At 36.0% G+C, this 25,084-nt stretch overlaps 1 protein-coding gene across 8 annotated transcripts in view; it reads left to right on the top strand.

The window, feature by feature from the left end:
- STARD13 (StAR related lipid transfer domain containing 13) overlaps positions 1 to 25,084 on the top strand; it is a 557,207-nt gene that overhangs the window by 218,915 nt on the left and 313,208 nt on the right. For all 8 annotated transcript variants that reach the window (XM_012465553.3, XM_064361750.1, XM_064361752.1 and 5 more), the window contains one exon: positions 13,944 to 13,977. In XM_012465553.3, the coding sequence (XP_012320976.2) occupies positions 13,944 to 13,977 (34 nt within the window). The remainder of the gene's footprint in view (positions 1 to 13,943; positions 13,978 to 25,084) is intronic.

Genomic DNA, 25,084 nt, shown 5'->3' with positions numbered 1-25,084 from the left:
AATCCCATCAGTGGTTGAATGGACTTAAAAATACAGTGAATATATACACAATAGAATACTATTCAGCTATAAAAAAAACAGAATAAAAATTTTGTCACTTGTGGCAACATGGATGAACCTGTTAAATTATATTGAGTGAAATAAGTCTGGAACAGAAAGATGAATACTGCGTGACGTCTTTTACATGAAATCTAGTAGAGAGTAGAATAGTGGTTACCAGAGGATGGGAAGTGTAGTGAGGAGAGAGAAGGGGAGAGTTAACAATAATGTATCATATTTGAAAAAGCTAGAAGAGGAGATTTTGAATGTACTCAGTACAAAGAAATGATAAATATTTAAGGTGCTGAATATGCTATTATAATCTGTTTTGCTCATTACACAATGTACACATATCAAAAAATCCCATATTCCATAACTATGTACAATTATTATGTGCCAGTAAAAATTTAATAATAATAACAATAATTTAGTTTAAAAATGAACTCATTTTATTCTAATCTAGTCAGTTTTCAACAGCATACACAACCTCTTTAACTTTATGGTATTCTAAAAATTAATTGTAGTTATTATCTCAATTAATTCTGTATTGTAGTAAATTCTGCATTTAATTGCTTTCTAGTGGTGTTTATATATATTCCTACATCTTATTTCTCTCTTATTTTCAGAATTAAAGAATTCTGAGGTTAAAACTTGTTTGATTTTGAGCTAATTAACACTCCCATCTCTCTATTTCTCACAGATTAATCTATTGGCTTTTCAGTCTGAGCTTTTGTGTCATATAGAGCATCTTATAGCATGCCATTTCCATTATTACTATCTGGTAAATGTAATCATTAATTTTCAATGCTTCTAACAAAGTCTAGTGAAAAGTTGCATGACATATGTTTTATACTCTTGCACTAATGCTTCCTGATAAGCATGATATTTTCCAGAGGAAAGTGTAAGGAAGTGGTAAGTTGGGGTTAATGAGAGTCAGAGTTCAACTCAAGTCAATGTCCAAGTTGGAGCAGGACACTCAGCAAAGAATCTAAAGGGAAGAATACAAATAGTCTGAGCAAGTAGGAAAAGGGAAGCCCATACTTCAGTTTCATGGTTGGAAAAGGGCTGGCCAGAGGCAAGGAGAGTACCTGGAAGCCTTCATCCCTGTCTAAGTGTTGCAGCAGCATCAGGCCCAGCTGCCGGCTTGCACACAGGCTCCTGGAAAAACCTGTCTTGGATAGAAGGACTGGCCAGTATTTGCCTAGGGCATATAGTTGTACAAGAGATGGAAGTATTTATGTCCTTGTGGTTTTGTCTCCAGAAAACTTACTTAAAATATTTTTCCAGTGCAAAATTCCTTGGATTCTTGTTTTAGAATGAATCTATTAACTAAACTCGATCCAGAAAAAGTCTACAACCAATTTTGTTATTAAGAAACTTCACATTAAATTTAATGCATTCCTTTCTTTTTTCACGTGTTAATTTCTGGGACTTGACCCAAATCCTATATAAAATAGACACAGAAAGAGAGAAAACAAGTAGCCTCTTTATGTAAACTAATCAAGAAGGAAATGAAACCACCCAAATGTGGTCTATGCCATCTGTGATCTATGATAAATAGCAAAATTGCAGTCATGTTTTTTCCTTAAATGTTAACTGTAAAGCATAAAGTCCTTTTTATTAGCACCAGATGTCAAGAATGCTTATTAAAATGCTGTGGTTTATTAAATAACATCATTTTAGACTCAATGAACTAGTAAAGACTCATGTTGGTGCATTAGATTAAATTTCTAAAATTCTGTATTACTCCTTCTATTTCAAATATATGACACTAATGTACATATACCAAAATTTATATTTAGAAACAGAGATTTATACATCATAGGCCAAACAAATATATTCAGTCCACAAAAGTGGATTTTCACTTGACTCTATGTATAAAGTTTATTGAGATTTTTATGTAGCAATGAAAATAAGCATTACATATCTCAGATCTATGGGAAATCAGGAAAGATTAAATAAAAATGAAAAGTATATTTAAAACTATATAATCTATCCTTTTTAGTGGTTTTTTTGTGGCTTTCATCACACAGTTATATGTGAGGAAATTGTGATCATCCCTGTCTCTTCCCTCCTTCTAGCTAAGAGTTAGTACCGCCTGAGTTCATTTCTCAGCCTGAGTCAAGGAAAAAATAGCTTTGAAAATTAGACAGAAATCATTATATAGAATTTTTGTAGAAATAGAAAGTTTTGAGAACTTCCTGCAAGGTCATACTTGGAATATTTTGAATTCAAATTTAAAGGGAATAGTGAGAATTTATTATGGTAAATAAGGAACATTATATTTTCATTTTACTTCTTCATCAACTGATAGTTTGGTTAACCTCTTCTTTAAGCCTGTCTTGTCAAAATGATTCTGCAATTACATATTACAATGCTTTGAAATATTTTATTTTCATTTTTTAAAACCTATACTTTTTTTTTTTTTTTTTTTTTTTTTTTTTTTTATTGCATTTTAGGTTTTGGGGTACATGTGAAAAACATGCAAGGTTGTTGCTTAGGTGCATACATGGCAGTGTGATTTGCTGCCTTCCTCCCCTTCACCCATATCTGGCATTTCTCCCCATGCTATCCCTCCCCAATTCCCCACCCCCCCGCTGTCCCCCCCCACTCCCCCACAACAGACCCCCATGTATAGTGCTCCCCTCCCTGTGTCCATGTGTTCTCCTTGTTCAACACCCGCCTATGAGTGAGAACATGTGGTGTTTGATTTTGTGTTCTTGTGTCAGTTTGCTGAGAATGATGGTTTCCAGGTTCATCCATGTCCCTACAAAGGACGCGAACTCCTCGTTTTTAATGGCTGCATAATATTCCATGGTGTATATGTGCCACATTTTTCCTGTCCAGTCTATCATCGATGGGCATTTGGGTTGGTTCCAGGTCTTTGCTATTGTAAACTGTGCTGCAATGAACATTCGTGTGCATGTGTCCTTATAGTAGAACGATTTATAATCCTTTGGATATATGCCCAGTAATGGGATTGCTGGGTCAAATGGAATTTCTATTTCTAGGTCCTTGAGGAATCGCCACACTGTTTTCCACAATGGTTGAACTAATTTACACTCCCACCAACAGTGTAAAAGTGTTCCTATTTCTCCACATCCTCTCCAGCATCTGTTGTCTCCAGATTTTTTAATGATTGCCATTCTAACTGGTGTGAGATGGTATCTCAATGTAGTTTTGATTTGCATTTCTCTAATGGCCAGTGATGATGAGCATTTTTTCATATGCTTGTTGGCCTCATGTATGTCTTCTTTTGTAAAGTATCTGTTCATGTCCTTCGCCCACTTTTGAATTGGCTTGTTTGTTTTTTTCTTGTAAATCTTTTTTAGCTCGTTGTAAATTCTGGATATCAGCCCTTTGTCAGATGGGTAGGCTGCAAAAATTTTTTCCCATTCTGTTGGTTGCCGATTCACTCTATTGACTGTTTCTTTTGCTGTGCAGAAGCTGTGGAGTTTGATTAGGTCCCATTTGTCTATTTTGGCTTTTGTTGCCAATGCTTTTGGTGTTTTGGTCATGAAGTCCTTGCCTACGCCTATGTCCTGAATGGTTTTGCCTAGGTTTCCTTCTAGTGTTTTTATGGTGTTAGGTCTTATGTTTAAGTCTTTAATCCATCTGGAGTCAATTTTAGTGTAAGGTGTCAGGCGCACAGCCTCATGGAAAATGAACAACTTTCTCCTGAATGTTGACTGGATAAACAATGAAATGAAGGCAGAAATAAAGACGTTCTTCGAAACCAACGAGAATGAAGACACCACATACCAGAATCTCTGGGACACATTTAAAGCAGTCTCTAGAGGAAAATATATAGCAATAAGTGCCCACATGAGAAGAAAGGAGAGATCTAAAATTGACACCCTATCGTCAAAATTGAAAGAGCTAGAGGAGCAAGATCAAAAAAACTCAAAACCTAGCAGAAGACAAGAAATAACTAAGATCAAAGCAGAATTGAAGGAGATAGAGACACGAAAAACCCTTCAAAAAATCAATAAATCCAGGAGCTGGTTTTTTGAAAAGATCAACAAAATAGACAGACCACTAGCCAGACTAATAAAAAAGAAAAGAGAGAATAACCAAATAGATGCAATAAAAAATGACAAAGGCGATATCACCACAGATTCCACAGAAATTCAAACCATCATCAGAGATTATTACAAACAACTCTATGCACATAAATTAGAAAACCTGGAGGAAATGGATAAATTCCTGGACAGCTGCCTCCTGCCAAGCCTAAACCAGGAAGAAGTCGAAACCCTGAATAGACCAATAACAAGGTCTGAAGTCGAGGCAGCAATTAAGAGCCTACCACCCAAAAAAAGCCCAGGCCCAGATGGGTTCACAGCCGAATTCTACCAGACATACAAAGAGGAACTGATACCATTCCTACTGAAACTATTCCAAATAATCCAAAAAGAGGGAATCCTTCCCAAATCATTTTATGAGACCAACATCATCCTAATACCAAAACCTGGCAGAGACTCAACAAGAAAAGAAAACTACAGGCCAATATCCATGATGAACATAGATGCAAAAATCTTCAATAAAATAATGGCAAGCCGATTACAACAGCACATCAAAAAGCTTATCCACCATGATCAAGTAGGATAAAACCTATACTTTTTTATATATAATTTGTGCATGATCTGTTGCGTAGCCAATGTAACAAGAATGCTATAGTTTGGATGTTTGATCCCTTAAAACTCATGTTGAAATTTAATCTCAATGTTGGAGATGGGTGCCTAATGGGAGGTGTCTGGGTCATGAAGGCAGATCGATCCCTCATGAATAGATTAAAGCCCTCACTGGGGCTGGTGGGTGGGTAGGTTCTCACTTTATTAGTTCCTGTGAAAGCTAGTCATTAAAAATCCTGGCACCTGGCCCCTCTTCTGCTTCCTCTCTCTCCCTGTGATTTCTCTATATACAAATTCCCCTTCACCTTCAGCCAGGAGTGGAAAATGCCTGAGGACTTTGCCCAGTTTTGAACTTTTCGAAATACCACAATTGTGAGCCAAATAAATCATTTTGTGTGTGTGTATATATATATATCTCCAACCTCAGGTATTTCTTTATAGCAACACACAAACCAACTAAAACAAGGGTGACTTAGGAAAAGATTATTTGAGATATAATTCACCTATAACAAAGTCAGTTAGCCATAAATTACTCAGGCCAAACTCAGTGTGTAATACATCCCATACACTTGTCCAAGGAAACTAACTTTCTAGTGGTAATCTAGTGATTAACCTTTTCTACTCATTGCTACTTAGATATTATCCAGTAATATTTAAATCAAGGTTACTACTGAATATAATAAGCTATTGAGTTTGAAACCAGCAGGTGGGTTCTGAATAAAGTAAAGGACAGATAATAAAATAGTTTCCATGTTTATATAAGAATTTATTTACTCTAGGATTTTTATCTACTGCTTTTGGTTTTAAAGGTTAACATGAGGGCATTAGGAACAAATGGGCCCTTTGTGTTTCAGGAGCAGCAGGTGTTGAAACTGCTTTCTAGTTTGACTAGTACAATAGTAGTCAATATATTCATTGACTTGATTGATCATTACAAGCCTTAAGAGACATAGCTTCCCAACAAAAATTATCTGGATGTTTTTATGGTTACCTAGTGCAGTTCTGTATTTTAATCTGTCATATTTGGCTATGTGGGCAAAGGATACATCACTGGGTACATTTGTTTCAAAAAGCAATTGCATTTTAATTCCAGCCTTATTATAAAATAAATACCTAAGATGTTTTTAGACTGTCTTAATGAACATGGATTTATAATCACTATGGCTTTGGAGGTATTACAAAATTAACATTTTCTGGGGAAATCTCAGCAAATGAAGCAAATGACACTTTTTTTAACTTTTTACTGTTATATTATTATTTTTGGAGAGAGGATCTCATTCTGCTACCCAGGCTGGAGTACAGTGGTGCAAACACTGGCTCATTGCAGCCTCAACTTCTGGGCTCAAGTGATCCTCCTGCCTCAGTCTCTCCAATAGTTGGGATTACAGATGTGAGCCATCACACTGGCTAATTTTTTTTCTTTTTTTTTTTTTGTAGAGACAGGATCTCTTCATGTTTCCTAGGCTGATCTCAAACTCCCTGCCTCAAGTAATCCTCCTACCGCGGCCTCCCAAAGTACTGGGATTGCAGGCATAAGTCACTGCACCTGGCCTGCATATTACCTTTAAATGTACTTCAAAGCAATTTACTACTAATCAAGAAGGAAATAGAGCCACCCAAGGGTGGTCTATGCTATCTGTAGTCTGCAATAAATGGCAAAACTACAGTCATGTTTTCTCCATGAGAATTTTTGATTAGATAATTCTAATAGTTATCCATGAATTATCCATGGATAATTCTCACAGTTCTAGAGTTCCCAAATCTCCAATATAGACCACCTACCTGCTCCAAGCCACCTATACAACCGAAAGGGTCAAGCACCTAGCATAGTGCTAGAAATGTGTGTTTCTATATACTGACTAAGCACTCAACAAATGTTTAGTGAATAAAATACCCAGAGAAAACCCACTGGTGGTCAGAGACAGGTAATGTAGTTATACTGGCACCAGTGAATAAATGACATTTCACATCTGCTCCAAAATGTAGCCTTTGTTCATGTTTATAGAGCTAACTATAATCTTAGGATTATTAGGTGAGTATAAATAATTATCTCCCCAATAGTAGCAGTTTTATAAAATAATCTACCCATAGTCACATTTTGGATCTTATAGATATCCTCTTAATGTGTTATATTGCTAAAGCCTAAAGAGTTTCTATTTGGATTTTCAAACAGGGGAGTTTGAAGTAGGAGGCAGCAGGAGGTTCAACATAAGAGGTTCCAACAGAGTGTGTACTTTTAGTGACTTTTTCTGATGGGGAACCTTTTTAAAATTGTTATAAAATTCATGTAACATTTGTTGCCTTGACTGTTTTTAAGTATACAGTTCAGTGGTATTAAAAACATTTACATTGTTAGGCAAGCATCAGCACTGTCCATCTCCAGAAATCTTCATCTTGTAAAACTGAACTCTGTACCAATTAATCAATAACTCCCTATTCCTTCTTCCCCCAGCCCCTGGCATCCTGTGATTTTAAATGAAAATTGATATGTTAAAATATTGCTATATAATCCATAAAGAAGAATATGTTCACCATCACGTTTATGAATGTTACAATTAATGTATTTTTTTAACGTTATATATGTTATTTATTTATTTATTATTTTTTTAAATTGCATTTTAGGTTTTGGGGTACATGTGAAGAACATGCAAGATTGTTGCATAGGTGCATACGTGGCAGTGTGATTTGCTGCCTTCCTCCTCTTCACCTATATGTGGTATTTCTCCCCATGCTATCTCTCCCCAACTCCCCACCCCCCACTGTCCCTCCCCTATTTCCCCCCAACAGACCCCAGTGTGTAGTGCTCCCCTCCCTGTGTCCATGTGTTCTTATTGTTCAACACCCACCTATGAGTGAGAACATGCGATGTTTGATTTTGTGTTCTTGTGTCAGTTTGCTGAGAATGATGGTTTCCAGGTTCATCCAATGTATTATGGAAAATGGGTATTATGTATTTATTTTTTGCCTCATCAATTTTCCTGGGAAATGAGGGCCCCTATGCCTCTGCTTCTAATGTTTCATGTACTACTAAAATGGTAGAAACATTAGGGGCTCATTTTTAAATATCTCTAACATCTTTGAAACTCAGTAATATATTTCAAATATTTTTCATTTTTTAAGACACTAACTTTTGTTGCTTTAATTTCAGATAATTAGTTTCTCCTTTTTTCTCATTGTTAGAAACAAATTTTTGGTGCCACGAAAGAAATAGCACTTGAACATAAATTTTCTCAGCAAGGCAATTTACCTCTATAGAAGGGTGTGTCTCTCAACAAAAAAAAGAAAACTTTAGGCCAATATCCATGATGAACATAGATGCAAAAATCTTCAATAAAATACTGGCAAACCAAATCCAATAGCACATCAAAAAGCTTATCCATCATGATCAACTCAACTTAATCCTGGGGATGCAAGGCTGGTTCAACATATGCAAGTCTATAAACGTAATGCACCACATAAACAGAACCAAAGACAAAAAACAACATGATTATCTCAATAAACACAGAGAAGGCCTTCGACAAAATTCAACAGCCCTTTAAGCTAAAAACTCTCAAAAACTAGGTATCGATGGAATGTATCTCAAAATAATAAAAGCTATTTACAACAAACTGACAGCCAATATCATACTGAATGGCAAAAACTGAAGCATTGCCTTTGAAATCTGACACTAGACAAGGATGCCCTCTCTCACCACTCCTATTCAATATAGTATTGGAAGTTCTAGCCAGAGCAATCAGGCAAGAAAAAGAAATAAAATGTATTCAATTAGGAAAGGAGGAAGTCAAATTGTCTCTATTTGCAGATGACATGATTATATATTTAGAAGACTCCATCGTCTCAGCCCAAGACTTCTGAAACTGATAAGCAACTTCAGCAAAGTCACAGAATACAAAATCAATGTGCAGAAATCAAAGCATTCCTATACACCAATAACAGACTTAAAGAGAGCCAAATCAAGAACGAACTACCATTCACAGTTGCTACAAAGAGAATAAAATACCTGAGAATATAACTAACAAAGGATGTAAAGAACCTTCAAGGAGAACTACAAACCACTGCTGAAGGAAATAAGAGAGGACACAAACAGGTGGAAAAACATTCCATGCTCATGGTTAGGAAGAATCAGTATTGTGAAAATGGCCATACTGCCCAAAGTAATTTATAGATTCAACACTATCCCCATCAAGCTACCTATGACCCTCTCCACAGAACTGGAAAAAAACACCTTAAACTTCATATGGAACTAAAAGACAGCCTGCATAACCAAGACAATTTTAAACAAAAAGAACAAAGCTGGAGGCATCACGCTACCTGACTTCAACCTATACTACAAGGCTATAGTAATCAAAACAGTCTGGTACTGGTACCAAAACAGAGATACAGACCAATGGAACAGAACAGAGGCCTCGGAGGCAACACCACACATCTACAACAATCTGATCTTTGACAAATCTGACAAAAACAAGCAATGGGGGAAAGGATTCCTTGTTTAATAAATGGTGTTGGGAAAACTGGCTGGCCGTGTGCAGAAAGCAGAAACTGGACCCCTTCTGACACCTTACACTAAAATTAACTCCAGATGAATTAAAGACTTAAACATAAGACCTAACACCATAAAAACCCTAGAAGAAAACCTAGACAAAACCATTCAGGACATAGGCATAGGCAAGGACTTTATGACTAAAACACCAAAAGCATTGGCTACAAAAGCCAAAATAGACAAATCGGATCTAATTAAACTCCAGATCTTCTGTACAGCAAAAGAAATAATCATTAGAGTGAACTGGCAACAAACAGAATGGGAAAAAATTTTTGCAATCTACCCATCTGACAAAGGGCTGATATCCAGAATCTACAAAGAACTAAAACAGATTTACAAGAAAGAACAAACCCGTTCAAAAGTGGGCAAAGGACATGAGCAGACACTTTTCAAAAGAAGACATATATGAGGCCAAGAAACATGAAAAAATGCTCATCATCACTGGTCATTAGAGAAATGCAAATCAAAACCACACTGAGATACCATCTCACTCCAGTTAGAATGGCGATCATTAAAAAATCTGGAGACAACAGATGCTGGAGAGGATGTGGAGAATTAGGAACACTTTTACACTGTTGGTGGGAGTGTAAGGGAGTGTAAATTAGTTCAACCATTGTGGAAGACAGTGTGGCGACTCCTCAAGGACCTAGAACTGGAAATTCTATTTGACCCAGCAATCCCATTACTGGGTGTATATCCGAAGGATTATACATCATTCTCTTATAAAGACACATGCACACATATGTTCATAATGGCACTGTTTACAATAGCAAAGACCTGGACTAGACAAGGAAAATGTGGCACATACACACCATGGAATACCATGCAGCCATAAAAAATGAGTTTGTGTCCTTTGTAGGGATATGGATGAATCTGGAAACCATCATTCTCAGCAAACTGACATAAGAACAGAAAATCAAACACCACATGTTCTCAGTCATAGGTGAGTGTTGATCAATGAGAACTCATGGACACAGGGAGGAGAGCATCACACACTGGGGTCTGTTGGGAGGGAATAGGGGAGGGACAGCGAAGGGTAAGGAGGTTGGAGAGGGATAACATGGGGAGAAATGCCAGATATAGGTGATGGGGGGATGGAGGCAGCAAACCACATTGCTATGTATGTACCTATGCAACAATCCTGCATGTTCTGCACATGTACCCCAGAACCTAAAGTGCAATAAGATATTAAAGAAAAAAAGAAGGGTGTGTCTCACGGATAGAGTAATGGTGAGAGCATACCTGAACAAGGCGAGGGAAGGGGTTCTTATCCCAGATACAGGTAGCCCCTACTGCTGTGGTGTTCCCCTATTGGCTAGGGTTGGACCGTACAGTCTAAGCTAATTCTGATGGCTATTTTAAAGACAGCAGGGGTATGAGCTAGAGTGGTGGGGTGAGCAGTTTCTGCAGGAAAGATGGTTCTGGAACAGGTGACTAAAGGTGACTGAGGTCAGAGCAGGTGACCGGGGTGACTCAGGACAAAGCAGGTGACTAGGATGAGTTAGGACTCTAAATATGTGGGTTAGGAGGGGGATGCATGAGGGGTATGTGCGGTTTCAGCAAGAGGAATAGGTGCAGGTAACCAGGGGAACAGATGTGAACTACTGATTAGAGCTGCAGGAAGGTTGTTTACTGAAACTAGGGGCAAGGAGATGAATGGGGAAGTTAAACTTTTAAATGGAGAATAAAGAACAAGGAAACAATATACTGACATACTGATTCTTTGAAGAGAAACTTAGAACTTACCGTATTTAATATCATGCTACCTCAGACTTGAAATATTCATATTCTGTATACATTTATATATTTATCAAATTCAAACTCTGTGTACCTTTTGAATATTCTACATTTAGGACAAAATAATACTTGACCATACATTTGTCAAATATTCTCTCTGGAATTCCTATTTCAGTTGGGCTGCGTTGATTTATTTTGGAACCAAGTAATCTGACTTTCAGCTCTTGTGCCAAGGATTATTTATTATTATTATTATTAATGTATGAGTAGATCTGTTAGCACTCCATCTCAAGGTGTGGTTGAGGAACCATACTTCTACGTTTTGTTTTCTTTTCAAGCCCTGAGGCTTAAATTTTTCTGCAGCAATTGCTCTTAGCTCATAAGTGAGAATTTTTAAACAGATGAACCAGAAGAATTCTATTGGGTTATTTCTAATTTATATGATTGTCACAACGTTATTATTGTATTTTTAAAAATGCTTAATATTTTATTATGTTCAAGTAACACAACTTATTTACTTTCTAACTTTATTTTTTATTCCAGGTCAAATAGTCATTAAATACATTTGCTTCCAAACCAAGTCAGAACCACTGATATTAGTTTAAAAATATAAAAATATAGAGGGATCTTTCCCCTCTGTGTGTCACAAATGTCTGAAGTTTCACCATTAGAGGTTCATTTATTGGTGCTTATTGTCAAATGGTGTCCCTTTAGTAGGTGAATATCCTTGGGAAAAGTGGATCTTATTGTCACTCATCAACTCTTGTGGATTTGATTTTTCCCGGGGCAAGTATGAGCACAGGCATAGAATAGGGAGAGACACAAACAATGGGTTGGGAAGAAACAGTGATAGTAAGGACAAAGCTTTAACTGCATCATCATTTAGCCTCTTTCCTGCCTGACTCTTGGAGAGTAATGTGTACCTGATACTTTGAAAAAGTTAATAAACATAAACATCTATTTTTCAGAATTTCCTTCAGAATAATCAACCAATATTTATTGTATACTTTTTCTCTGCTACACATGGGGCTCAGTACAATCCCTGAATTTTTGTACTTACTCCTCACAGCAACCTAATTTTACTGATGAGGAAATGAGGCTTAGAGAAATGTGGTCACTTTTTTAAGGTCATACAGATAGCAACTGTCTTTCTGATTGCTAAACATATGATCTTAACCACAATACTGTATTTATTCTTAGAGTAATGGGGAACCATGAAGAATTTTAAGAAGATTGACGTGATTGCATCATTTTTGAAGTAATCATGCTGGCTGAGAATAGATGGGAGAGAAATAAGACTAGAATCAGACTAAGAAGTTAGGAAACTATCGCAATTTTCTAAGTATGGCCTGAATGTTGCCCAGGAGGTGGCAGCAGGGATGAAAAGAAGTAGATTGATTCAAGCAAGATTTGGAAGTAGGCATCAGCAAGATTTAGTGAGGACAGGAAGGAGTCAAGGGTGATCTTTGAGTTTCTGATTTGAGCAAACAGGTAGATGGAAATACCATTCACCAAGACAGAGGGAACCCAGAAAAGGGATCTGTATGTGTGTGTGGACCAGGAGGTGGAGGAGGAGATGGGAGGGGAGCAGAGGACGTTGACTTTTTGACACGGAATTTGAGGTGTCTGATGTGAAATATCCAAATGCAATGTGCAATCAACAGTTTGCTCTTGACCAGGTGTGGTGGCTTACGCTTGTATTTCCAGCGCTTTGGGAGGCTGAGGTGGGCGGATCACTTGAGGTCAGGAGTTCGAGACCAGCCTGGCCAACATGGAGAAACCCCATCTCTGCTAAAAATATAAAAATTAGCCAGGAATGGTGGTGCACACCTGTAGTCCCAGCTACTGGAGAGGCTTAGGCAGGAGAATCACTTGAATCTGGGAGGTGGAGGTTGCAGTGATCTGAGATCACACCACCGTATTCCAGCCCAGGCGACAGAGTAAGACTCCATCTCAAAAAAAAAAAAATTTTTTTTTCTTTTTTGTCCTGGAGCTCAAGGAAAGAGACCTAAGTTGGAGATCTAAATCTGAAGGTTATCAGAACATGGATGGAAAGTAGATGAGATCACCCTGGAAGAAGGAGGAAAGTGGGAGGGGAAGAAGGGCCAGTACCCATCCCTAACAAGACAAAATAAAACTGAAGTAAATGAAATCAACATATAAGAAAGACACAGGCAAAAGAGAGCCCACCAAGAAAATGATAAGGAACAGGCAGAGGGGTAGAAAAGACAGCAGGGACATCATGGGATTCAGAAGCCCAGAAGGATAGAGTTTCAGAAGGAAGGAGTAGTCAGCTAAGTTAGGGCCTGTGATGTCAGAGAGACACAGTGAAGCGGGGTCTGGGTTTAGCACTAAGGAGACTGTTGGTGACACCAGGGCAGTGAAGCAGTGAATAGAAACTAGACTGTAGTCTTCTCAGTTACTAGACACATGGTATTATGTAAATCTTTTTTTTTTTCTCATTCTGTTGTCCAGGCTGGAGTGCAGTGACACAATCACAGTTCACTGCAACCCCTGCCTCCCAGGCTCAAGAGATCCTCTCACTTCAGCCTTCCAAGTAGCAGCAGGCACATACCACCATGCTCGGCTATTTTAAAAATTTTTTGTAGAGAAGGGGGTCTTGCTATGTTGCCCAGTCTGGTCTCAAACTCCTCAGCTTAAGCCTGGAACTCCCACCTAGGCCTGCTGAATTGCTGGGATTATAGGTGTGAGCCACCATGCCAGGCCTATATTGTATAAATCTTTACTTAAGTCAGAGAAAAATAAATTTAATTCATCTTCCCCATGAATGAGTATTTTAATGACTTTTATGATTCCTGATGATTTGTGTAGTTACTAAAATCATTCAATCTTCATGCCTCAGTTAGCAGTTTTTTTTTCATTTCTGGAGGCCATTTGGTTCTAATTTTGGAATGTTATTTTTTGTCTGAAACTCAATATTCTTGACAAAAGTGGTATAATTTTGAGATGAGTGATATTGTTTTTTTTTTTTATAGGTGCTTTCTGATAAGCGAAGCAAAGAAAGAGCAAGTAAGTCTCCCTGATAAATTTTTTTTTTGTTTATGTATAAAAGTTGTTTGGAGAGCTTTGCCTCATCCCTATAAATTTAAACATGTCATAAGTGTTGCTGAATCATTGATGCAAAGTTGATGGATACAGTTGATGTTAAATCAGAATATGACCTGCATTTTGAAAACTGGAAAAGTTCATTGAGTTTTCTCTAGTCTTCATGCAGCTGTGAGTTTATCTCCATTTTGTAAGGTTAGTTTTACACAGAAAGAATTGCTTTCCATAACCAGTCTTTATCTTGAAATGTATCTATAGGTTAAGTAGGAATTAAATAAAAGATTGTGCCTTTACTGAAACATCTGCTTAGAAGGTAAGGCCTCTCAAAAATGAGGCATATATGAGGGTAGTGATTTATTTGTATGGCTTTCATATTTGGAAATGTTCTGTATAAATCTAAATATGTGACAGTTTATTTGTGGAATTTCTTATTTTAATGACTATATAAACTGACAGCTAACAACTCCTGAATCACCAATTCTTACCAACTCTTTAGCAGCTGTTGTACTCTTCATTTGAACAGTCATTATGGACACGACATTCTGAAATCTCCCTATCAGTCCTCACTTCATATGGTAATTTACATACTTAAACATAGAAAGGAACCCCTTCAAAGCCCTTTGTGTGATTCTACCATGCGTATTCTTCATATCTTGTAGACAAGCAGTGTATTGCTAGACTTGAAAGTCAACACTTTTCTCTGAGTTTGTATCTAAAACCCGATTTTGAAATATCTTGTCAAATAATGCCTCTGAAAGCAATAGTCTCATGCTACCTTTATCTGCATTGGTGCCAGCATTAGTTCCATTTTTATATACTAATTTCTCTGTAATTTGTTGAGAACCAGTTTTAGTACATTATTCAGACACTCAAGATCTCTGCTTCACTTGTGCTTAGGATGAGCATTGGATCTCTGGGATATAGTCATCTGTTGTTCTTCCAACTCCTGAGGAGATTTGCAAGGAGGCCTTTACATTGGGCCTCCAGGCAAAAGTGACTGGCTAGAATTTGTGAGGAAAATGTCTTTAATGAGTGTGCTAGGCCCAACAGCTTGTCCCACTAAACAACCAAACAGAATTTCTTCTTGCCATTCTCAGAAATGCCTGTAGCATCAAATGTGCATCAAATGTGCATTATCTTTGTCCACAACAAAAATTTTATATTTGGGACTTCAACTATATATAACCCTTAACCACCTGGCAGCTTAGTGAGAAATAAGCACAGTCCTCTTTTAAAATCATATGAATGTGTCCAAATAGTAAATTATGACATAAGTAGAACCCTCTGTGCTTCATCTCTCTTGTTGAAATTCCAACTTGAATTCAAGGAGTTGATACTGCTTTTACATCAGCAAAGAATGTACTTCACTCCAGAAATGACCAAAAAAGGGATTTACACTAATGAGCAGCCTGTGAAGCTTTTAGACGAACAAAGCGTTTCCCCTGGAGATTTGATAACTAGAATGTTAGGTCTATTTTCTTCATTTCATAAGCATATCCAACTTATTATAGCAAAAGAATATTTTTCACCATATGAAAGCGACAGTCAAGAAAGTAAGAAGCAACCATAATTAACCTCTGGGTAGAAATGACAAGTACTTTTCTAACAAATGAAATCTCTGTGAGGAAGTTCAGCCATGGGGGCTCTGAAGTGGTATAATAGTCCTAGATTGGATGTGGAGCTTACCTGTGGATCTTCAGGTGTCATGCATGAGAGTTCAGTCTACTACAGCCTGAATATTTAGCTTTTTAACCACTCTGTGTTCAGTGTTTCATTTTGACAGGGAAAAAAAGTTGAATAGGCAAGCAGGCCAGAAAATCTAGAAGAGAGTCAAATCAATTTTCACATAAATATTTATGGAAAGCATTCTGGGAGTAGGAAATATTGGTGAAGGATGTCTGAGAACAATTTTTCTGAACATATAAATCAAAGAAGAATTATGGAAGCCTAATTCCAATTTCCGTGCAGGTATAAAACAGTCCATAAGTTTGGGTTTTTCAATTAGAGTCATCTCCCTTTTTTTAACCTCATCTTTCAAATTAAATTATTAATAATTTAAACTTTTGATGCTCATTCCTTCTTGCTATTGTAAAATGTAAAATCAACTGCCCTCATTCCTAATTTGGCTTTCCATCATTGTTTCTTGATTGGAGTATCAAGAGCTTTGCTCCGTTTTAGCAGAGATGGAATATGGTAGTCAGATTGAAGGGGCCCCTCCATATACACAGATGGAAGGTGGCACGTGATGTAGCAGGACGATATGACCCTGACCCCCTGTTGACCCTTGTGAGATGATTCTTGGTGATTCTCTCTTGTGTTTTAAAACTGCCTGATTCACATTTTCCTCTGGTCTCAGTCAATGATAGGGGTAAATGTGAAACCCAAAGTAAAAGAGATTCCAGCAGAAAAGTACAGGCACAATAAGGTGGACTAAAGGCCGGTCGTTATTGCTTAATTAGGACTACAGATTAAGAGAGAATGCCACTCTTTTCTAAGAAGTTTAAGCTGTCCACTGGGACAAGAAGATGTCAGCCTAGTGATGAAAGAAACATCTACTATAGTGACAGTGGAATAATTTCTCCTTATGTCTATTATGCTGTAGCCTTGGTTAGATAAAAATTTGAAATAGAAATGAATGTTATATATCATAATATAGTTTGCTTAATGGAATGAAAAATTATTTTTGAAGAGTAAATATATACATTGATATGTGCATAGTATAAAATTAACCCAAGTAGTGATGGTTGACTTAATTCATTTTTAAATTCATCTTCTCATGGTATGTATTATCGTTTCTTTAAATTTGTAAATAGGAGACTAAAGCCAAATTGCAGTATTGTTCACTATCAAGGATATTTGACTCTTACATTGATGTACCATTCTTAGTGTGCAGCATACTGTTCATTTAATATTGTAAAAAATTTTTCTTTGATTTAGAAAACAATCTGAAAACCTAAGGAAAATAAAATCACATCTGAAGAAATCACTTACATTCTTACATTTTTTTTTCTCTGAGTAATTTCAGTAGGGCAATAAGGACAACTCCTCTTAGAACAGTTTCAAAAGATGCTTCATGGACATAGCTGTTCATCCTTCCACAAAGCTATAATTACTTCCTGCCTTCTCACCTTCATTGTGTTACAGCATTTTGTTAGGCACATTATCAAGAATACGAAGGATCTGTCAGGAACAGAATTTCACAAGAGTTAGAAGTATAGAGTATGTAGGAAATCCAAAGTACTAGCCAAATCCAAGTATTGTGAAGAAAATCGTGTACTATACGGAGCATGCCTATTCTTCTGTTTCACTGGAATTTAATTGTAGTGACAAATATCTGAGCCCAAGAGATCTTTGGTACCCTTTATCAATTCCAATATAAAATTAAAACTTCAATTTAGTTAATTGTCTGTTGAACATTAATATGTCCCCCATACTATGCAAGGCATTAGCAATAAAAAGGTAAAGTGAGACAAAATTATCCCTCTTTCAAGAAGCTTGCCTAAATTAAATTCTCTCTCTAGATTTCTCCAGTGAAACCAACCCTTTCAAAAAGTAAATTTATAACTATTTAGTGAAATTTACAGTAATTTAGTAAGATTTTTAAATTGTGATTTCTATGGCTATATATAGAGAGACGATTACCATTCTGTAGCAATACGGCCACATGAGACAAAAAGAAGGCATCAAAGTGTGCCAAGAAGACCTTAGTTTCATTTGATTTTAATTAGTGGGAATATCTATCTCAAAATGCAAGTGCCACATAAAGCTTAAGAGCTTTATAAATATAGTTAAAATACAATCTTTCCCTCCATATTTGAGATGTATCAGTTTATTCCCTTGACAGTTATTCTGAGTACTTAGTTATAGCCCTTGCAAGCTGCCAACTTAAATACAGATAGGGAAAAGGAGAGTGTTTTCTATCCACCATTCCTACCTCTCACAGTGGAATTCATGGACTTCTTCTGAGCAAAGCTCCCCAAACATCAACTGAAGAGCCTTGAGTAGCAGGGATTCGAGGAAGCTGCAACTAACAAATATGAAATTTATGTTTGACCTTAAGATTTCAGATGACTTTTGCATTGCTCGCCGCTAACCCAGCTTGCCTGTCTCCTTCTCTTGAAGCCTAAATGCTACCTGTTTTAAAAATCCTTCTCTGCTCACTCTAGCTGAAGAGGTTGACTCCTTCCCCCAACTAGTTTCTAAGGATCCAATCTCCGTTTCTTCAGAGAACTTATAGTTACATTCCTTCTCCCTTCCTGCCCTCCTTCCCTCCCTCCCTCCCTCCCTTCCCTCTTCCTTCCTCCCTCCCTCCCTTTCTTTCTTCCTTCCTTTCTTCCTTCCTCTCTCTCTCCCTCCCTTCTTCCCTCCCTCCCTCCTTCCTTCCCCCCTTCCTTTCTTCCCTCCCTTCCTTTCCAATAGGCTAAAAGGTCCATGTCTTGTTCATTATTTTATCCCTTGCTGCCAATAAACTGCTGCCATACAACAGGTGCTCAAAAACATTTGCTGACTAAATGAACCCTTAAACAATAGCTTTTATATTAATAAAGTTAAGTGCTACCAAGGGAAGTATATGCAGCAGGAAGACCTTGGGTTTATCTGATGGCTTTGTGGCACACTGTCAAATACCCCAGTTTGAAAAGAATAAATCCAAGATATTAAAGGAATACAGATGGAAGGCAGAACATGGCATAGCAGGAGGATGTGACCCTGACCCACTGTTGACTCTTGCGAGGTGATTCCTGGTGATTCTTTCTTGTGTTTTAAAACTGCCTGTTTTCCTCTGGAACCCAGTGTAATAGAGATTGTTGCTGTTGTTGTGTCTAGAGAGTTTTTGAAGGAAGTGAGACCTGAACAAATTCTAACTAAAGACAAAGCAGTTCCTGGTTTCTCCCTTTTGAGGTCTTCTGAGAGATAGGAGTGATTCTTCTAGAGGATGAGAGACCTTGAAAAGATGAGATTATGACCAGAAAGCAGAAAAGCAGAAAGCAATTACAATACTTGGTAGGAAATTTGTTGGCAACAGAAAAAGAATATTATCTTGTTAAAAGAATCCTTCTTTAGTATAATCAATAATTTCTTTAGTATAATCAATAATCCTTCTTTTAGTATAATCAATCAGAAGCACTGAAGTATCAATTTATTGTTGTTCAAAGCCATTTATTGTAAATAATAGACCTTTGCTGAAAAACATCCTTTTAATCTTCTCATTCGTTCCATGATTTGATAGGAAAACAATAAAAATTGTCTATTCAATAACATGATTTTATCTTATTGTCTGAGATTTAAAAATTGTCTGTCCAATAACATGATTTTATCTCTTTGTCTCTACTCTTATTTATGGCATATTGTTTTATTAAGTAATATAAATTTAATGGTGAAAATAAAGCATTATTTCATTTTTTAGATTCTATAGTTTGCCCACATCTTCTAAATCGTTTTGAGATTAATGTTTATTTTTATTGTTCTTGAAACGGCAAGCTCTGTAAAAAGTGCATTAAAGAAAATACAAACATTAAAAAGCAGCCATAATTTTTGCTTTTGAAAATGCCTTTTAAAGTGTGTTATGTGCAAACATATAATCTTGAAAGTACTATTCGTACCCCATTACCTTCATTGTGATTTTCATATAAATATAGTACCATAGAAAATTTTAAGTCACCTATCATACTGACTGCAGTATTGCTACAGATAACTTTGAAATACATTAATCTCTAGCAACTAATTCAGTCTTTGGAAATGCTGGTAGATTTAAATGACTTCTTGTAGGTTTAGGTTGTTTTGAGAAGCTGCCCCTTCCCCCAGGTATCCATGCAATTGTCCTTTTGAGAATGTGGACCCTTTCGTGAGGCACTGTTCTAACTTAGAGAGCTGAGCAGATGTTAAAAAAAAAAAATCACTCCACATAATTTTTCTAGAAATTAATTATTGAACACTATTTTATTAAATCCTGTTCATTTGTATTTCTAACTTTTTCTAACATCTTTTCTCTAAGAAGAAGAGAAAGATTCCAAAATTATATTATAATATAGGCAATAGAGAAAGAATATTATCTTGTTAAAGGAATCTTTCTTTAGTATAATCAATAATTTCTTTAATCAGAAGCACTGAAGTATCAATTTATTTTTATATCAGCCAAAGCTCGTGAGTGACTGTGATTCCTCTTTTCTCCTCTCTCTCCCAGCATCAGAACCTTCCAACCAGAACTGTCCATACTGGAAATAAGGCACTACCTCTCCTCCTTTACTTCCCAGACCTTAACCACCCCTATTTTTCCTTGAGCACATCCTGCTCTTTTGTACCTTAGGGACTTGAAGACAAGGTAGTCCTTGACTTCTCTACCTGGTTTACTCTGCTTCAGGTTCAGGGAGCCAGATCAGAGGCCAAGTCCTCTGCTGAATTTCCCTTAATCCCTAAGCAGAGTGCCAGTCACAAGATACTTTGTAATGGTTCCATCATTGCCCCTGTAACATTCTGTAATTTCTATTGTAGCCCCTTGAGGGCAGGTACAACAACTTATGTTCTTGGTATCCCTGGCTTACCATGTTAGACCTTTGATATTTTTTTTTGAATGAATGAAATAATTATTTATATTTTTGACAACCCTGTGAGGTAAGCAGTGTAAATATTATCTTGATTTTACAGAAACTGAAGTTAATAGACTTTAAATGGTGTGTCAAATTTTGCACATCTATTCACTGGTAGACAAAAGCTAAGACCAAAACTTTAATAAAATAGTTTCCAGCACTTTAGTATTGGGTATTGCTTATTGTTTTGCTTTTGCTGTTCAAAAAAAATTTTCCCATGATTTAATTTTAAAGCTGGTTATTTTCAAAGACATATATTCCACAATAGTACCAACTAATAGAAATACAATGTGAGCTACAAATGTGAGCCAAATATGTAATTTAAAATTATCCATAAGTTGTATTAATAAAAGAAACAGGTTTCTTTTATTGGCAAAAAAAAAATTGTAATAACATTTTATTTAGTCCAGTATCTCTAAAATATCATTTCAACATATAATCAAAATGAAAATTATTGCAATTTTGTATTCTTTTTTATAATAAGTATTAAAAATCTGGGTTGTATTTTACATTTATAGCACATCTTATTTCAGACTAGCCACATTTTTTATTAAACTGTTTTATTGATGCATAATAGATATACACAGTTGCATGTTACATACATGTTATAACTTAATGCATTCATATAATTTGTAAACAACAAATAAAAATAATTGGAATATCCATGAACTTAATTATTTGTCTTGTCTCTATGCTAGAAATATCCAAATTGTTCTCTTCTAGCTATTTTGAAATAGAGAATAGATTATTGTAAACTATAGCCACCCTACTAATCTAGAAGAGTAGATCTTATTTATTTCTTCTATCAAACTCTGTATTTGTACCCATTAATCAACTTCTTTTTATCTTCACCTCCCTTCTGTCCTTCGTGGCCTCTGGTAATAACCAATCTACTCTCTGTCTTCACGAGATCCACTTTTTTAGCTCCCACATGAGTAAGAACATGTAAAATTTGTATTTCTGTGCTTGGCTTATTTCACTTAAACTAATGACCTCCAGTTCCACCTATGTTACTGCAAATGACAGGATTTTATTCTTTTTATGGCTGAATAATATTCCATATATAGATACCACATTTCTTTATCCATTTATCCATGGATGGGCACTTAAGTTGATTTCATATTTTGGCTATATGAATAGTGCTGCAAAATGCATGCGAGTGAGGATATCTTGTCAACATATTGATTTCCATTCCTTTGGATATATATCCAGTGGTGGAATTGATGGATCATATCATAGCTCTGTTTTTAGGTTTTTGAGGAACCTCCATGCTATTCTCCATAGTGTACTAATTTACATTCCCACCAACCTTACACAAATTCTACTTTCTCCATGTCCTTGCCAGCATCTGTTATATGTTATATATGTTGCCTGTCTTTAAGAAATGTATTTTAATTTTTAATTTTAATTTTTGTGGGTACATACTAAGTGTATATATTTATGAGGTACATGAGATATTTTGATACAGATGTGCAATGTGAAATAAGCACATCATGGAGAATGGGGCATCCATCCCCTCAAGAATTTATCCTATGAGTTACAATCAAACTACTCCTCTTTTAAAAATGTATGATTAAGTTATTATTGACTATAAATGTACAATTAAGTTATTATAGCACATGCTGTTGTGCTATCAAATAATAGGTCTCATTTATTCTTTCTATTTTTTGTATCCATTAATCATCCTCATTTACTCCCCACTGCCAGCACCCTGCTACCCTTCCCAGCCTCTGGTAACAATCCTTCTACTCTCTATGTCCATGAGTTCAATTGTTTTGATTTTTAGATTCCACAAATAAGTGAGAACATGGAATGTTTGTCTTTCTGTGCCTGGCTTATTTCACTTTAACATAATGATCTCCAGTTCCATCCATGTTGTTGCAAATGGCAGGATCTCATTCTTTTTTATGTTATGGCTGAATAGTGCTCCACTGTGTGTATATACCACATTTTCTTTATCCATCCATCTGTTGATGGACACTCGGGTTGCTCCCAAATTTTAGCTATTGTAAGCAGTGCTGCAACAAACATAGGAGTGCATATATCTCTTTGACATACTGATTTCCTTTCTTGTGGGTTTATACCCAGCAGTGGGATTGCTGTTTCATATGGTAGGTCAATTTTTACTTTTTTAAGAAACTTCCAAATTTATTTCCATAGTGGTTGTACTAATTTACATTCTGACCAACAGTACACAAGGGTTCTCTTTTCTCCACATTCACACCAGAATTTGTTATTGCCTGTGTTTTGGATATAAGCCATTTTAACTAGGGTGAGATGATATCTTATTGTAGTTTTGATTTGCATTTCTCTGATGAGCAATGAGGTTGAGCGCCTTTTCATACGCCTGCTTGCCATTTGTATGTCTCCTCTTGAGAAATGTCTATTCAAATCTTTTGCACATTTTTTGATCAGATTATTCAATTTTTTCCTATACAGTTGTTTGGGCTCCTATAATAAGCTCCTAATAATTATATATTCTCATTAGTAATCCCTTATCTAAGGGACAGTTTGCAAATATTTTCTCCCATTCTGTGGGTTGTCTCTTCACTTTGTTAATTGTATCCTTTGCTGAGCAGAAGCTTTTTAACTGATGTGTTGCCTGTTTTTTTGATAAAAGACATTTTAATTGGGATGAGATGATAACTTCTTGTGTTTTTGATTTTCACCTCTCTGATGATTTGCAGTGTTGAGCATTTTTTCACATGTCTATTGGCCATTTGTATGTCTTCTTTTGAGATCACGTCTTTTGCCCGTTTTTTAATTGGGATTTTCACTGTTGTTGAGTTTTTTGAGTTCCTTTTATATTTTTAATAGTAACGTCTTATCAGACGCATAGTTTGCCAATGTATTCTCTCATTCTGTGTGTAGTCTTTTGGCTCTGTCGTTTCCTTTGCTGTGCACAAACTTTTTAGTTTGGTGTAATCTCATTTCTATATTTGTTTTGTTGCCCATGCTTTTGAGGTTTAAGCCAAAAAATCCTTGCATATACCAATGTCATGAAGATCTCCTTTATGTTTTCTTCTAGCAGTTTTGTTGTTTTGAGTCTTATATTTAAGTCTTTCTTCCACATTGTCATTTTTTGCATATAATGATAGATAAGGGTCTACTTTTATTCTTCTGCATGTGTATGTCCAGTTTTCCTAGAACCATTCATTGAAGAGGGTATCTTTCCTCATTGTATGTTCTTAGTGCCTTTGTCAAAGCAGAGTTGGCTATAAATGTACGCATTTATATCTGAGTTCTCTATTCTTTTCCATTAGTCTATGTGCTATTTTTATGTTACAGACTAGCCACATTTCTAATGCTCAATAGTTACATATAACTACTGGCTACCAGTCTGAACAGTACAAGTTGTTGTTTGGTTTGATCCTTGTGATAAATATTATGGGGTGAATTAATTTCAATTCAAAAATGTGGAATATCTTTGTGGCATGGCTCATGAAAACTGGTATGCCACCATGTGGGTTATATTATCTTTCCCTCCTTAAATCCTTTTGACTTAAAATATTTATAGGGATTATTGGTTTCCTTAATTGATTTATTGAAAGCACTCCTACCTTCCTCTGTAATCCAAAATATTATTTTTATGTTTCATGTTTGTTAATACAAAACTGAATAACCTTATTCTTTTTGGAGACAGAAAACATGGGCATTTGGGATAGAGAGGCCAGGCCTGAGTTTGAGTCTAGGTTCCTGTCACTTAACTAGCCTTGTGATCAAGAGCAAGGCACCAGTCTGTTTAAGCCTCATTTTCCTCATCTACTAATATGGATAGCAACATACTTACTTAGCATAATTATTATTAGTGTTAAATGAGATAATAATAAATGGAAACTTTTAAGTTTGATGCCTGCAGATGATCAATACATAATAGCTATTTCTCACACTGTTATTATTGATAATTAGTTCTATACAGAGCTGTCATAACCATCTCTACCTAAGTTATATTTATTGAGTACCCAAATCATGCTTGATAAAGCATTTTAATGGTGAATACAGTCTCATAAACTTAGAATAAAAGAAGAAGCCAAAGTGTTCTAACTGTATCTAAAATGGCAAAACTCATTCTTTATATGTAATCTTGAGTAAGACACATTCCATTGTCTCAGATATAAAATGTGAAGAGTGTTTTGTTACAATAATAGGAGTACTGTGACCCCTTAATACAACACATATTTCATAGAATTTTAAAACAAGTAAGTACACTGTTTACTCTTCTGAAAGGAAATTTACAGAGAGCAAATACAAATATTTTCAAAAACCAATGTAATAAATACAAAGGAAAATAATTTATAATAAATGATAATGTATTTAGTATATAATACTCAGCTTGACCACATTAGAAGATGTAATGAACTAGCCCGATGCCTATAATGAATACTTTTGGATTTTAAAAAAGTAAGAATATGAGAAGCTATTTGGCAGAAGAGTTATAGGTAAGTGGAAGAGTGGAGATAAGGGTGGATTTAGAATGAAACCAGGGT

The sequence above is a fragment of the Aotus nancymaae genome, unplaced genomic scaffold, assembly GCF_030222135.1.
Source record: "Aotus nancymaae isolate 86718 unplaced genomic scaffold, 86718_ANA_hifiasm-v0.15.2.pri h1tg000043l, whole genome shotgun sequence".
Taxonomy (NCBI): domain Eukaryota; kingdom Metazoa; phylum Chordata; class Mammalia; order Primates; family Aotidae; genus Aotus; species Aotus nancymaae.
This window is presented reverse-complemented; position numbering and strand designations above follow the sequence as displayed.